Source organism: Hippopotamus amphibius, chromosome 4 (assembly GCF_030028045.1).
Source record: "Hippopotamus amphibius kiboko isolate mHipAmp2 chromosome 4, mHipAmp2.hap2, whole genome shotgun sequence".
NCBI lineage: Eukaryota > Metazoa > Chordata > Mammalia > Artiodactyla > Hippopotamidae > Hippopotamus > Hippopotamus amphibius.
Genome location: NC_080189.1, coordinates 176,743,932 through 176,757,002, shown reverse-complemented (window position 1 = coordinate 176,757,002; position 13,071 = coordinate 176,743,932). Strand labels below are relative to the sequence as shown.

The 13,071-nt window shown below is 37.7% G+C and overlaps 1 protein-coding gene across 3 annotated transcripts in view; it reads right to left on the bottom strand.

Annotated features, from left to right (window-relative positions):
- The window catches only part of UNC79 (unc-79 homolog, NALCN channel complex subunit), a 201,067-nt gene that overhangs the window by 180,481 nt on the left and 7,515 nt on the right, over positions 1-13,071 (bottom strand). For all 3 annotated transcript variants that reach the window (XM_057732406.1, XM_057732407.1, XM_057732408.1), the window contains 3 exons: positions 7,731-7,823; positions 2,461-2,516; positions 1,647-1,776 (listed from right to left, as the gene is read on the bottom strand). In XM_057732406.1, the coding sequence (XP_057588389.1) occupies positions 1,647-1,776; positions 2,461-2,516; positions 7,731-7,823 (279 nt within the window). The remainder of the gene's footprint in view (positions 1-1,646; positions 1,777-2,460; positions 2,517-7,730; positions 7,824-13,071) is intronic.

Here is a 13,071-nt window from a genome sequence, read left to right as displayed (position 1 = left end):
CGTGATTCACTCCCCTTATAACTCTATCGTGTGCATATCTGCCAGGTATCAGCTTACATGTCACACACTTGAGAACCTTCCTTGACAACTTAACCCCCCCCCAAATTTGCCCATCATCAGGGTGAGTTCAAAGGCCCTCCCTGTGTGTTTCCACAGCTCTCTGTGTCTGCTCTACCTTAGTGCTTACTACACTGTAAGGTGGTTTCCTGGTCTTTCCCCCACAACTGGAATGTTCGCACCAATGTTTTAGCCTGTTTTTTGTTTTTAATGACTGTAGCACCAGGGCCTAGAATAATATCTGGCTAACAGTAGATGCCCCATAAATATTTGTTGAGTAAATGAATGAATTTCCCTAACTAGGCTGCATTAAGCTCCATGAGGTGTAGTTTTGTGTCAGTTCTTCTATCATCAACAGAAAGGGTAGTGCCTGGCACATACTGCCTCTCTCATACAGTACTCTTCAAATAGTCACCAAATAAATAAATTTCATTTGATACTAGTCACCCATTCATGCATAACATAAATGCTTATTTCAGGGATCTACTGAGAAGGAATTGGTGTCAAATATTTCAGTCATTTCACCTTTTATTTTGTTAGTGCTTCCAACTTCTTGCTTTTACACTCAAATTGTCCACTCAGCAACACTTAAACATTCTCACTATCAATGATATAAAACATCAGTGATACTAATTTCCATTTTTTTAAATTTACTTGCTATCTATACTATCTACCTTCATCATTTCAATTAATACTATCGTTACCACTAAGGCCAATATTACTTGTTCTGAGTTTAGAATAGGCCCACAAAGGACCATCAATATCTCTAACACTTGGCTTTAATCAGGAACATAAAACAGACACCTGAGTAAAGTTAAATCCCCTTTGAACCACCTCAAATCATCTTTGGAAAGATGAGTGATGCCAAGAAAGAAGAACATTCTCAGAACATCAGTATACAGTCCCACAATACCTTGAAGAAAAGCTATGCCAAAATATCCACTTCTTTCGTTTTCAGAAAACCATGTACACGGTTAGCTGGGCAGAGAGGGTACTCAGGGGCATCAGACACTCCATCAGCCATAGACTGCTTCTTCAATTTTATAACATATAAACATAAACGACATAGGGGCTAGTTTGGTTTTTGGCAAATATATGTCTTTACAATAAACTCAGTGTTTACTTGTTGGTTATTAATTATACCAATATTCACCAATGGTTGACTCTTCATGTCCAACTAGGCTTTCAGGGTCATTTAATTCTTACTTAGTGCCTGCACTGATAATGTTGAAAGCGCTCCAAGTCTTCTCACCAGAGCAGAATTAGCCACTTGGGATTTTGCTAAATCTGAGCAAATCTGCAGCAGTACTAACCGCTCACATCTTTGCTGGGATCAACATTAGCCATGTTAAGACCACAGGCCAGGTGTATGGCAGACGGGACCAGAACGTAACACAATTTGCTACGATGTCATAAAAGCTTTTGAAATTAATTTTAATTTATTTGTATGCCATCTAGTTTCCGAGAGGATTTATAACAATGTCTAAAGGCACAGTAAATATAATCCAGCAAGATTAAAAAATACAAGTGAGGCAAATGTGGCACAGGAGAAATGCAGGTGGGGCATCACAGAGCTGTTCTCCTCTTACCTGTGTACTGCAGGCCCCTGTACTCGCTTATTGCCCCAGGAGGTTTTAAATTGGGCCAGTAATGGAACAGCATTTGCACAGCTGGAGGTTTCACTTGTGAAGGCCCATAGGCTATCACATACAAAAGATCCTGGAGGAGACAGGAGGCATATTTTCACTAACATCAGCAAATAAAAATAAAGCTAGCTCATTTAATGTTACCAAAGCAGTGAAAATTCTAATGGAGGGATTGAGGTGGTTAACGTCCCTGGAATTTCGTTATCCAGGTGGGCTTTTCAGATTAAATCATATTATAATATTAAAGTATTTTTATGGGCCCTGTAAATAAGCCACCACCACCCACCCCCCGGGTAGTATTCAAATATACACTATCTCTTAACAAAGTCTTCTCTGCTCAGAATAATATGAAAGAAAGATTTCAGAAGAGCAGTAAGCCGGTTTGCCAAACGTTGCATTTTTAAAAACATTTCCCTAAAACATATTTCTTAAAAATTCACATCTATTTGAAAGAAGAAAGTTTCCCAAGCATCCTTTCAAATTAAATAAAACTGTCACATAAAATAGTTTGCTAAATTCCAAGAATAAGATATATCCAATTATTTTTTTCTGTCAAGCCACTGTGTTCTTCAAGTATCATTTCTGCTCTAAATGATAAATAATTAACCAGTAAGGAAAGAATTGTAAGTTCTAACATGCCAAAATAGTAAGACATCAACAAATTTGACCTAAACAATAGTTTTAAAATGCAAACAATTGTTACTATATTATATAAATTAAATTTGTGACTATGAGTTTAATGTGGCCCCAAACTTACTTTCCAGACTTCTTGTTTATATTTCATGAGGCATTCCAATAATTGACAATGATACACTGTAAGGAAGAAAATACAATTTGAACATGAAATGTAAATACCAGACGAAAGATCCTTTGAAATAAACTATATTAGCATGACTTTTCATTCTAATCATTAAATTAGAAATTACTTATTTTCATATATTCATACCTTTCAAAAATCATATACGCCCTTGACTTTATCAAGCTTGATTCCAAGATCCTTAAGAAGTATTTCCCTCATCTTATTAAAGGAAATATTAAGGAAACTCCCTGGTGATCATACTTTTATAATATAAACATATCAATGTAATCAAGAACAACACAGGAAAAAAACAGGCTAATAGGATCATAATAAAAGCTTGCATTTATTGAGCATTCATTATGTGCCAGGTATTGAGCTAAGAGCTTTATATATTATACATCTCATAACCACCATGTTGCAGTTAGAAAAGTGAGGTCTAGTTTCCTATTTTGCCCAAGGTTGGATAGATAGCAAATGACAGACTGATGGATAAGAACAGGAGTCTTTTATCACCAAGTCCATCTTGAAGGATGCTTAAAAGCTATACAATGGCAAGCGTCTTTGACTTGCCTATGTTTACTTATGGAAGAAAAATACTTTCACTCTAGTTAGATACCCATTTTATACCTTTCCTAATCTATCTGCCGACACTATCACGGCACTGAAGCAGGTCTCCCTTTCGTCATCGATGATTTCTGTGTTGTTCAGTCCCATGGACATTTTTCAGTCTGCCTCTCACGTGACCTTCAGGAGCATTCAATACTGCTGACTGCCCTCTTGCCTTGACTTCATGACTGACCCTCTCCTATGACCTGCGGCAGACACTGCTGTTGCTACTCAACTGCTATCAACAACCCTTTCTTTGTGCAGCTCCCTGTACGCAGACTGCAAAGCAAGACAATTTCCCAGATTCTGTTGCAGTTAGGACTGGCCATGTGACTCAGTGCTGGCCAGCAAGACCCAAGAGAGAATCGGCTGGCAAGCTTCTGAGACTCGTTTTTCCTCTTTGACAAAAGGAAAGAGACATACCAGGAGACCTTTCTCTGATTTGCCCTGACTGATCCTATTTTTGATAGGATTTGATAGGATATATTTTTGAAACCTGTTTTTAGATGTGGTTATGTAAGAATATAATAACCTCCACTATGGCATATCTTGCAAATATGAGGAGAAGTTCAGGAGAAATACAGATGGCATCTCATGTCCCTGATACTGCGGAGCTATCTCGAAGACTTCCTATTAAGTATAAAACAAACATATTTTATAGTTTAAAGACTCTGTTTTTCAGCCAAACATCTCTCTGTCTCCTTGGTAAGCGCATCCTCTTCCAATGAGCCAGTATCTGCTGGAGTTCCAAAGGCCTGGTCTTAAACCAAATCTATTTTTCATTTTATGCTCTATCATTAAGCAATGTCACACTCATGTACAGCAATACCTCAGAGATACTGCAGGTTCCGTCCCAGACCACAGCAAGAAAGCAAATATTGCAATGTGAATGTGAATTCCCATTCAATAATGTGAATCATACAAAATTTTTGGTTTCTCAATGCATATAAAAGTTATGTTTCACTATACTGTAGTCTGTTAAGTATACAATATATCTTTAAAAATGTATATACCTCGATTAAAAACACTTCACTGCTAAAAAATGCTAACCATCATCTGTCAATACAGGGTTGCCACAAAACTTCAATTTGTAAAAAACACAGTATCTGTGAAGTACAGTAGAGCAAAGTGCGCTAAAAGGAGGTGTGCCTGTACAACTTCAGTTACCATCTATAGCAATTCAGTGAATATCACTGGACACTTACATGAGGGCTCAAAGTTTATTACTTCCAGCCCAGAGCTCAGTTCTGAGTTCAAGGCTCGTAATACAACATCCTAATTACTATTACCTCTTTTTGCTGAAAGAAGCTGATTTATTTGCATCTTTGTGTTTAGGACATATAGAATTATTACTGAGATTATGCGTGGATTTTTCCCCACTTTTATTGAGATACAACTGACATACAACATTGTATTAGTCTAAGGTATATCATCTCCTCTCACATGTCTCAAAGACACCTTGACCATAACACGTCCAAAGTAGACCTGATGATCTTCCCTTAGAAACCTGATCTTTTTCTTCCAGTGTCTTCTTTCTCAGTGAATAGAATCACCATGCACCCAGTTAGGAAACCAAAACCCCACCATATTCAATGTGTCACCAAGCCCTATCAATTTTACTTCCTAAATAGCTCTCAGATATATCCACTTTTCTCGGCCTCAATCAACCCTGACTTTTATACGCCTAGACAAATGCAGTGGCCTCTTCCTGGGTCAACCTGTAGCCACTCTGGCTCCTTTTTAACCCACTCTCAACTGCAACTAGGGTGACACACACACAACCACTCCAAGTCCTTCAGTGCTTTTCCATTAGACTTGGGATAAATGCAGGACTCCCAGAGCCCACGACACTCTGCATGTTCTAGCCCACAGAAGTCTACAGTCTCATCTCACACCAAGCAGCCCTTACTCTGAACTCCAGCTACAATGACCTTTCAGTCCCACCTGCTTGCCAGATTCCCCTCTGACACATAAGATTCCCCTGCCTAGAAACCTCCACCCTCTTATATGCCTTGTTAATGCTACTCATCCATCAGTCCTCAGACCAAATGATATATTCCCAGAAAAGCCTTCCTTGACCTCTTCAATAAAAGAAAAATCCCCTTTTTATAGGGTCTCATCGTAACACAACATACATCTTTCGAAGCCCTTCTCACAATTGAAACTGGACACTTGCTTTTATTTTTTTATTATTTTTTTTTTATTTTTTGGCTGTGCTGCGAGGCATGCGGCAGTTCCCCAGTCAGGGATGGAACCCATGCCCCCTGCAGTGGAAGTACGGAGCCTTACCCACTGAACTGCCAGGGAAGTCCTGAAACTGGACACTTGTTTTTTATTTGATTAATCCCTTCTCCCTCCACCGCGAGATAAGCTTCACCAACAGAGGGAAGGTGTTGGCTCTATTTTGCTAACTATGGTGTTTCCAGTACCTGGCACATAGCAGATACTTAGTAAACTGTTTGCTGAGTATATAAACAATCCTCTTGACTTGGAATTTTATGAAGCCATGACTGAGTTCTCAAATGCAGAGGATCCAGGGTGCTTTCTCTTACACAGTGTCTGCTATTCCCCATGTGTTTGCTACACAAACCTTGTGAACAAACCTAGAGAGTCCCTTTATTTAAACTGTTCCCCCTCCCAGAACACCCCATGTACCCTATCAATCAAAAGTTTATCTGTATTTTAAGACCCATACTTTGCTCAATGGCATGAAGCCTTTCCTGATCATTTCAACCCATAGAGTTCTCTCCTCTGATGAATTAACACTGTCTATAGTATTTATTTGGTACTTTTTACATACAAATTTACATTGTAAATTAATGATTTATGTGAATATGCCTAATCTTCCCAATTAGACAGAAGCTCCATCGCAAGCACCATATCTTACATTTCAGGGTGGTTTTCACAATGCCTAGCACAGAGCCACGTACACAGGAGTTACTCGATGAGTCCCTGGTACCTGAGCGAGAACTGTGCTCTATCCTTGATACACAATCAGCTACAAGGACCAAGCTGCCACTTGCTGTCTCCCCCAATAAAAGTTCAAAGGATAATGATGCCTTACCCCTTGGTCTCAGAGAGCCCCTTGGTGGATGGCACCTCACTTCTAAAGTTTCCCCCATCACAAGATTAATTTTGGGGTTCAGATGTCATTCTTAGTATAGAATAGCTGGCGATAAATGTTCCCCCATGAACAGATGAAAATACATATTTAGAAATAACAGAAGTAACTATTGGATCACAGTGGTTTCCCAATGAAAGGTTCAACTCTAAGAAGACAATGGCAGATTGTAGAGACCACTGTTGCTATTTATTGAGCAGTGCTTAGGATGTGCCAAGTCACTGTGCTAAGGAAGCACTTCACACATACTTAGGTCATTACATCCTCACAACAACATTTTAAGGTACTGCAGCAAGAATTATTCCCATTTTATAGATGAGGGAACTTAGTCTTAGGGAAGTTAAAGAACTTGCTCAAAATTAAGCTAACTGGCAATTTGTACTGAGCTCAGATGTGAACCCATATTCCCTTAACCTCAAAGCACATGATTCTACCCGACCTGCTCTACTGCCTCCCAACTTGGGAATTAGGACCAAAGCCTGACGATGAGACTTTAGTTAACTAAGTCGATTCTATGTGAAGGGGTCTTTTTCAGGATGTAACATCTAATAAATATAAATGATATTATGAGGATCCTTTAAGCCAGAGTGAGATACGAGATAGTACTTCCTGAAAAATATACATTTTAATGAAACTCATAATAATCATAAAGAATTTCATACTTAAAGGATGATACTCCAGACTAAGGAGCATTAAGATTTTGAAATGAAAAAAGTTGTTTTCCTCATCCCGAGTCAAAAACTCAATTATTACTCATTATGTAATTAAGTAGAAGGCTGAAAACAGGGCCACCAAATTTGTTTACTTTCCAAATGAAAATAAACACTGAGTTCATATCTTAGCATGTGACTCCAACAGTCAGCCCCCTTTTAGGTCAGATTCCCAAAGTTCATCTGCAATTACACTGATGAATGGAAATCAAACAGTATATCAGATTAAATCTGTCCAACATTACTAGGAATCAAAGAAACACAAATCAAAATAAGATATTATTTTTCATCTGTCCATCTCTATACAAATGTTATAAGAACACTCAGTGACAGGTTACAGCGTACTATCATATATAATTAGCAGGAATGTAACAAAAGATTTATGTGCAAGGATATGTAAAAAAAGATTTACATGCAAAGGATATTCATGCAGTATTAGAGTAGCAAATTCACAAAATATTCACAGGGGTATCTTCAGTTGTTAGAATTACAGGTGATTTTTATGTTTCTAATTTCACTATTTCTATAGATTAGTATTCGAGCAATTTCCAGTCAGTGTTCTAAAACTGTGTTCTCAAACATTCTAAAAACATCAGTAGCTAGCAAGATTACTGCTAAATGAAAGAGGTAAGGGAAATTTATTTCAATCTGGAAGTCTGTTTTCTACCACATCTCCAGTTTCTATTTACTAAGAGAAGTTTTTCTCACATGAGAATTTCTCGCTTGCTTATTTGATGTCTTGTTTAATTACTGGCTTCGGAATTAGTGAAGCTATCCAAATTTCCACTCACCTGGATTGGAGGTGTACTGCATTGCAATCATTAGCATGGATGATGCAGAGAGATTAACGTGGGCAGGAACGCCTTCTCTCCTTGAGGAACCCACTGAAACCAAAATTGTTTTGATTAGACAATTTATATATATGTATGTATATTTATATATATGTATATGTATAGTTAGTTGCTACTTTGCATAGAGCATGAGAGCTAAGAAGAAAAAAAAAATCAATACAAATTTTCCATAGGTAAAACTACAAAATTTGTCCTAGCATACAAACGCAACAGTAGTCATTATCATAGACACATTTAGTGAGAATCTTTAAGAAGCAGGAATAATGCAAAAATGTAATGTAATCGTTTTATCAGAACTGTACTTAGATGTGATCTCTGTTTCCAAGATGTTTATATCTAGGTAGAAAAGAAAGAAAAAATGAAATCCTCCATGTATCCAAGTATAAGACATATCGAAGGTTATCCCAATAAGAAGGTAAAAATAAAAGGTTTTTGAACATGAATGTATTAACTTTGAGATGCAGATAAAAGAGTCTACTTATAATGGGTACCATATTCATTTAGTTACAAATACAAGTTTTAAATCATGTATTACAAAAAGTAGTATATTAATTTAAAATTATTTTCAATTCTCACCGATCATCAAACAATTTTATTCAAACCTTCACATGTAACTTCATCATCAGCATCTGAATCACCATGACCATCACTTTTTTAGTTTTCCAGAGCTCTTACCATCTTCATATCCATCTGAGTTGTTGGAAATAAAGCACTTTTTGAATCTGTGAATAATGCTGTGGCTGGACATTTTATCCTATCCCGCAATATTCAAACACAAAGCCAGTTGGATTCTTCAAAATTCATCTTATAGCAGTATAATTGTGATCTCCGTGTGATAACCACTTACATACTGCTTTTAAGACGTCTTTAAGTGGTCTGTTTATGATGACATCCAACACTGTATTACATTTCTTTCTCTTTCTTTTTTAATAGAGTGTATCAGGTAACCTCTGTAAGCATCCAGAACTAGCAATGATGGAGGTCATTTGGGGTAATATGCTGTCTCCAGAGTACTTTATTATTCTAAACACAGTAACTGAGAGAGGGCCCACGATAAGAGAAACTTTACAAGGACTCAAATATAAAATGAATTCCTTTTCTCAGGATAATTGCAGAAATAGCAGAAACCTCTCCTTATAGTTGGGCTCCTGCAGCAAATTGTCAAGAAAGCATGAACAGAACAGTAGATAGTGAATATAACACACCCAAAAATTCAACTCTCAATTTCCAACACGAACTGCAGAAAACCATCAACATAGCAAGAAAAAAAGCAGATAACCCTAAAATCTGCTTTATTTTAAAGTATTAAAATGCAATGTGAATAGTATCTCACCTACAACCAAAAAGAATAAGGCAACTTATAAGAAAAATGGTACTGATGAACCTAGTGGCAGGGTAGGAATAGAGATGCAGACGTAGAGAACGGACTTGAGGACGCCAGGGGAGGGGAAGCTGGAACGTAGTGAGAGAGTAGCATCGAGAAATACACACTACCAAATGTAAAATAGATAGCTAGTGGGAAACTAATACAGAGCACAGGGAGACCAGCTTGATGCTTTGTGAAGACTTGGAGGGGTAGGATAGGGAGGTTGGGAGGGAGGCTCGGGAGGGAGGGGATATGTCGATATGTGTATACATGTGGCTCTTTCACTTTGTTGTACAGCAGAAACTGACACAATAGTGTGAAGCAATTACACTCCAATAAAGATTAAAAAAAAAACTTCAAAAAATGTATAAAAGAATCATTACATTAAAACACTAATAAAAGGTTTGTTGTATAATAAAGTAGAGAAGACAAAAAAATTTAACGATTCTTTTTTTTACATAAAAAACTGAGCACCACAGTGGATGATGGCCTTTACAATAGCTTTTCAAAAATAAGCAAACAAAACAGATCTATAATTAAGTTCCATTTATGTGAGTTTGTTTTTGTTATCACTCACTGCTGGGCTGCTTTTAAGGCACCAAGCAGGCGATATTCAAGTACATAAATTAGTTTGGTTATACAATATAAATAAGTATTAATTTTACAAAGATATGAGGATCGGTTCACTGCTCTTAGATGTTACAGTTGATTAATCAAATATGATTAATCAAGGGAAAAAAATCTTTGAGCCAAATCCTAAAGAACAAGATTCAGTTGCTCTCAGACTTCAGCCAGGGAGCTTGTTCAAATTCAGCTTCTGGGGCTCCATATCTAGAGAGTCTAACTCAGTCCGTTTGGAAGCAGGAAAGCTACACGTTTAATAAGAACATCAAGTGATTTTGACCAAGTGGGCCTTGGAGCTGCATTTGAGAAGTACTTCCAGAGGGATGAGAACAAGAAAGGAAATAGTAAGGTGTCCAGATGCGGGAGGGATAATTGCATGCCCTCTGTTCTTTGTGTAAAGGGGAAAAAAGCAAAAAAAAAAAAAAAAAAGTGTAGTCTTCGACATACACAAGGAAAACTAATTATATGTATACTCTATCCATTCCTTTTGGGACAAGTGTTTTCACTTTTGTTTAAATTCATTTCAAACTTTTAAATTATAAGTGTTTCTAAAAAATGAAAACTATTATTAAGGGAGGCTGAGAATCACTGTGCCTGGAGGCCTTTAAAAATGGGAGAGATGCCCAAATGTCTCAGATGATTTAGATGAAGTTTATTTGGAGTACAGTCCAAATGGCTCGGTAACCTTTGCATGTCCCTCCTACCCCTACAAATCCACATTCTCCCTCAAGAATGGTCAGCCACAAAGCCAAGAGTGCTCCCCCGGCTCAAGCCCTCAGAAACTGGCACCAATACTGCTATAAACAAACCGTGCCTTGCAATTTCTTAGCCTTCGAACAGACTGAACAAAATCACCACAATTCTAAGTTAATGAACATGCAGAGGCACACATCATGTATTGAATCTTGTTAAAAAGACATGATACAAACAGATGCGCAGCTTGTCCCCATGAGGGTGTATAAGGCCAAAGCTACATACAATGGAAGGAAGCAGAGATTTAATCAAAACAAGAAAATTTTACATTTAATAATGCGCTCAGGAAATACAATTAAGCTTTAAGACCTATTCCCTGATCCTCCTAGCACCACCAAAACAATCATTACCACCATCACCTCCTTCTATGAACAATAACAATTTCTTACTCTGTTCCTGCATTTTATAATTCCTAATGTGCTATATCACGTATAGCTCTTATACGATTCTCTTTTTTTTTAAGCATATGGGAAAAGCCATTTTATAGAAGAAATATCAAATTTTGCACAAGAACACCAATCTAATTATTAGGACTACGGCCCACGTCACTTGACTTCATAGCTAATGTTCTAGTCACTTATTCATTCACAGAATATTTTTTCAGTATCTCCTATACACCAGGATTGTTCTAGGCTCTGGTGACATAGCCGTATATAAGATAGGCAAATCTTTGTCTTTATGAAGTTTAAATGCTAGAGCTGAGGCGTCCGATATAGTAGCCACATGTGGTTAAGTTTAAACTAATTAAAAGTAAACTAAATTAAAAATTCAGTTCCTCTCTCTTACTAGATACACTTCAAGTGCTCAGTTGCCATGTGTGGCTAACAGCTATTCTATAGGACAGCACAGAATTTTATATAACATTCCATCATTGCAGGAAGTTCTGTGGACAGCACTGTTCAAGAGGAACAGGCAAACAAATTCCCATGACGAAATATAGGGTAGGGCACGGGAATAGGTAGAAAGCAGTGGAAGGTCCTTTTTTTAGCTTGAGGGTAAGGAAGGGTCTCTGGGAAGACAGGATACTTGAGCTGAGACCTGAAGTGAGTGAGGAAGCAAGTCATGTGACCATTCGCAAGAAGGGCTTCTGAGACAGAGGAAAAAAGCCTAGAGCAAAAGCAGAAGCTTGGTGTCTTTACAAAATCACAGAAAGGCCGATGTGAACAGAGCAGAGTGAGCAGGAGCAGAGGCAAGTAGTGAAGCAGGAAGATAAGCAGGAGCCAGATGACAAGGCAGAGGGCCTTGTGGGCCACGGAAGGGTGTTGAATTTGATTTGTAGAAGTGACGGGAAGCTACTAGATGGTTTTGAAGAGGGAAGTGACTTGATCTGATTCATATACTTGGAGGATAGCTCTGGCTTTTTGGTGGAGAGCAGGCTAAGAGGGCTAAGAGTAGAAGCAGGGAGACCAGCTCAGAAGCTACAGGACTGGTCCAGATGAGAGAGAGTGGTCAGAAGTGTTCTGAATTGAAATATATTTAAATAAACCCCTCTAGCCTTACCTTTTAAGGGGTAAAAAAAGGTAAGGGAATCATCTGGGAAGAAGAAAAACATTCTGATGCCAGTCTTGAAACATGACAGAACCATTTCCTGTGCTTTGCCAAACTGCACTGCCTGGATTAGCAGGTGGCCCGTGTGTGTGTAAGCAGAAGTAATCATGTTCTATGCGACAGGGTTTGAGTATGAGATACCTGTACTGTCAGAAGGTTGTATCAGTTCAACATAAAGGAAGGACTAAGACACCATGACCCTGAAGTCTATGTAGCATTAAAATATGTGCAGATTGGTAGATTAATAAAACATCATAGGGACAGAATTGCCCATCAACACTGCAGAGATGTTCTGTCAGGTTCTATGAGATCAAAATCTGGTATAACAATTACTGTTATTATACAACACACTCTAGGAGAAAAAGTCCCACGCCGCAGCAGATGGCCCCTTATTATTTCAAGCAATGTTTAAGATGATAAAATTTCAGGACAAGATGTAATTTTGAGCAGAATATTGGAATTAGTTGCAATGGGATTTGACATGTCTGTCATTTGACGGTGTATTTGGTCTGTTATACACTGGTATAACATCAGACAATATTCAAAGGCCATCCCCATATGTTATGCCATGGTCTTCACAACAAATATGTAGACAAGGGAGATTATGATTATTTACAAATTTACAGCTAAAGAAACTAAAGTTTGATAAGGTTGAGAGATTTGTCAACAGTCGAAGGACCACAACTCAGCCCTCCTGGATTCCTATTCCAAAACATCTCCCACAATTCAATGATAAAGCTCTTATAGTATAGTAAGATCTGCTTTAGAAAAACGATTAGCTAATAAAATAGATTTTATATATAAAAGATTATTTAAATATCATCACTATCTTGTATTGGTATTTCACTGTCTTTTTTCTATTATATTTACTTAGTGTTTGGAAGATCATAGAACATAACATGCATCCTCTGTCGCAGCAGGAGAACAAAAAAATGATGCAGGACCGATGGTTTGGAAGCAGACATTCAATTAAATCATACAACTGCTTTT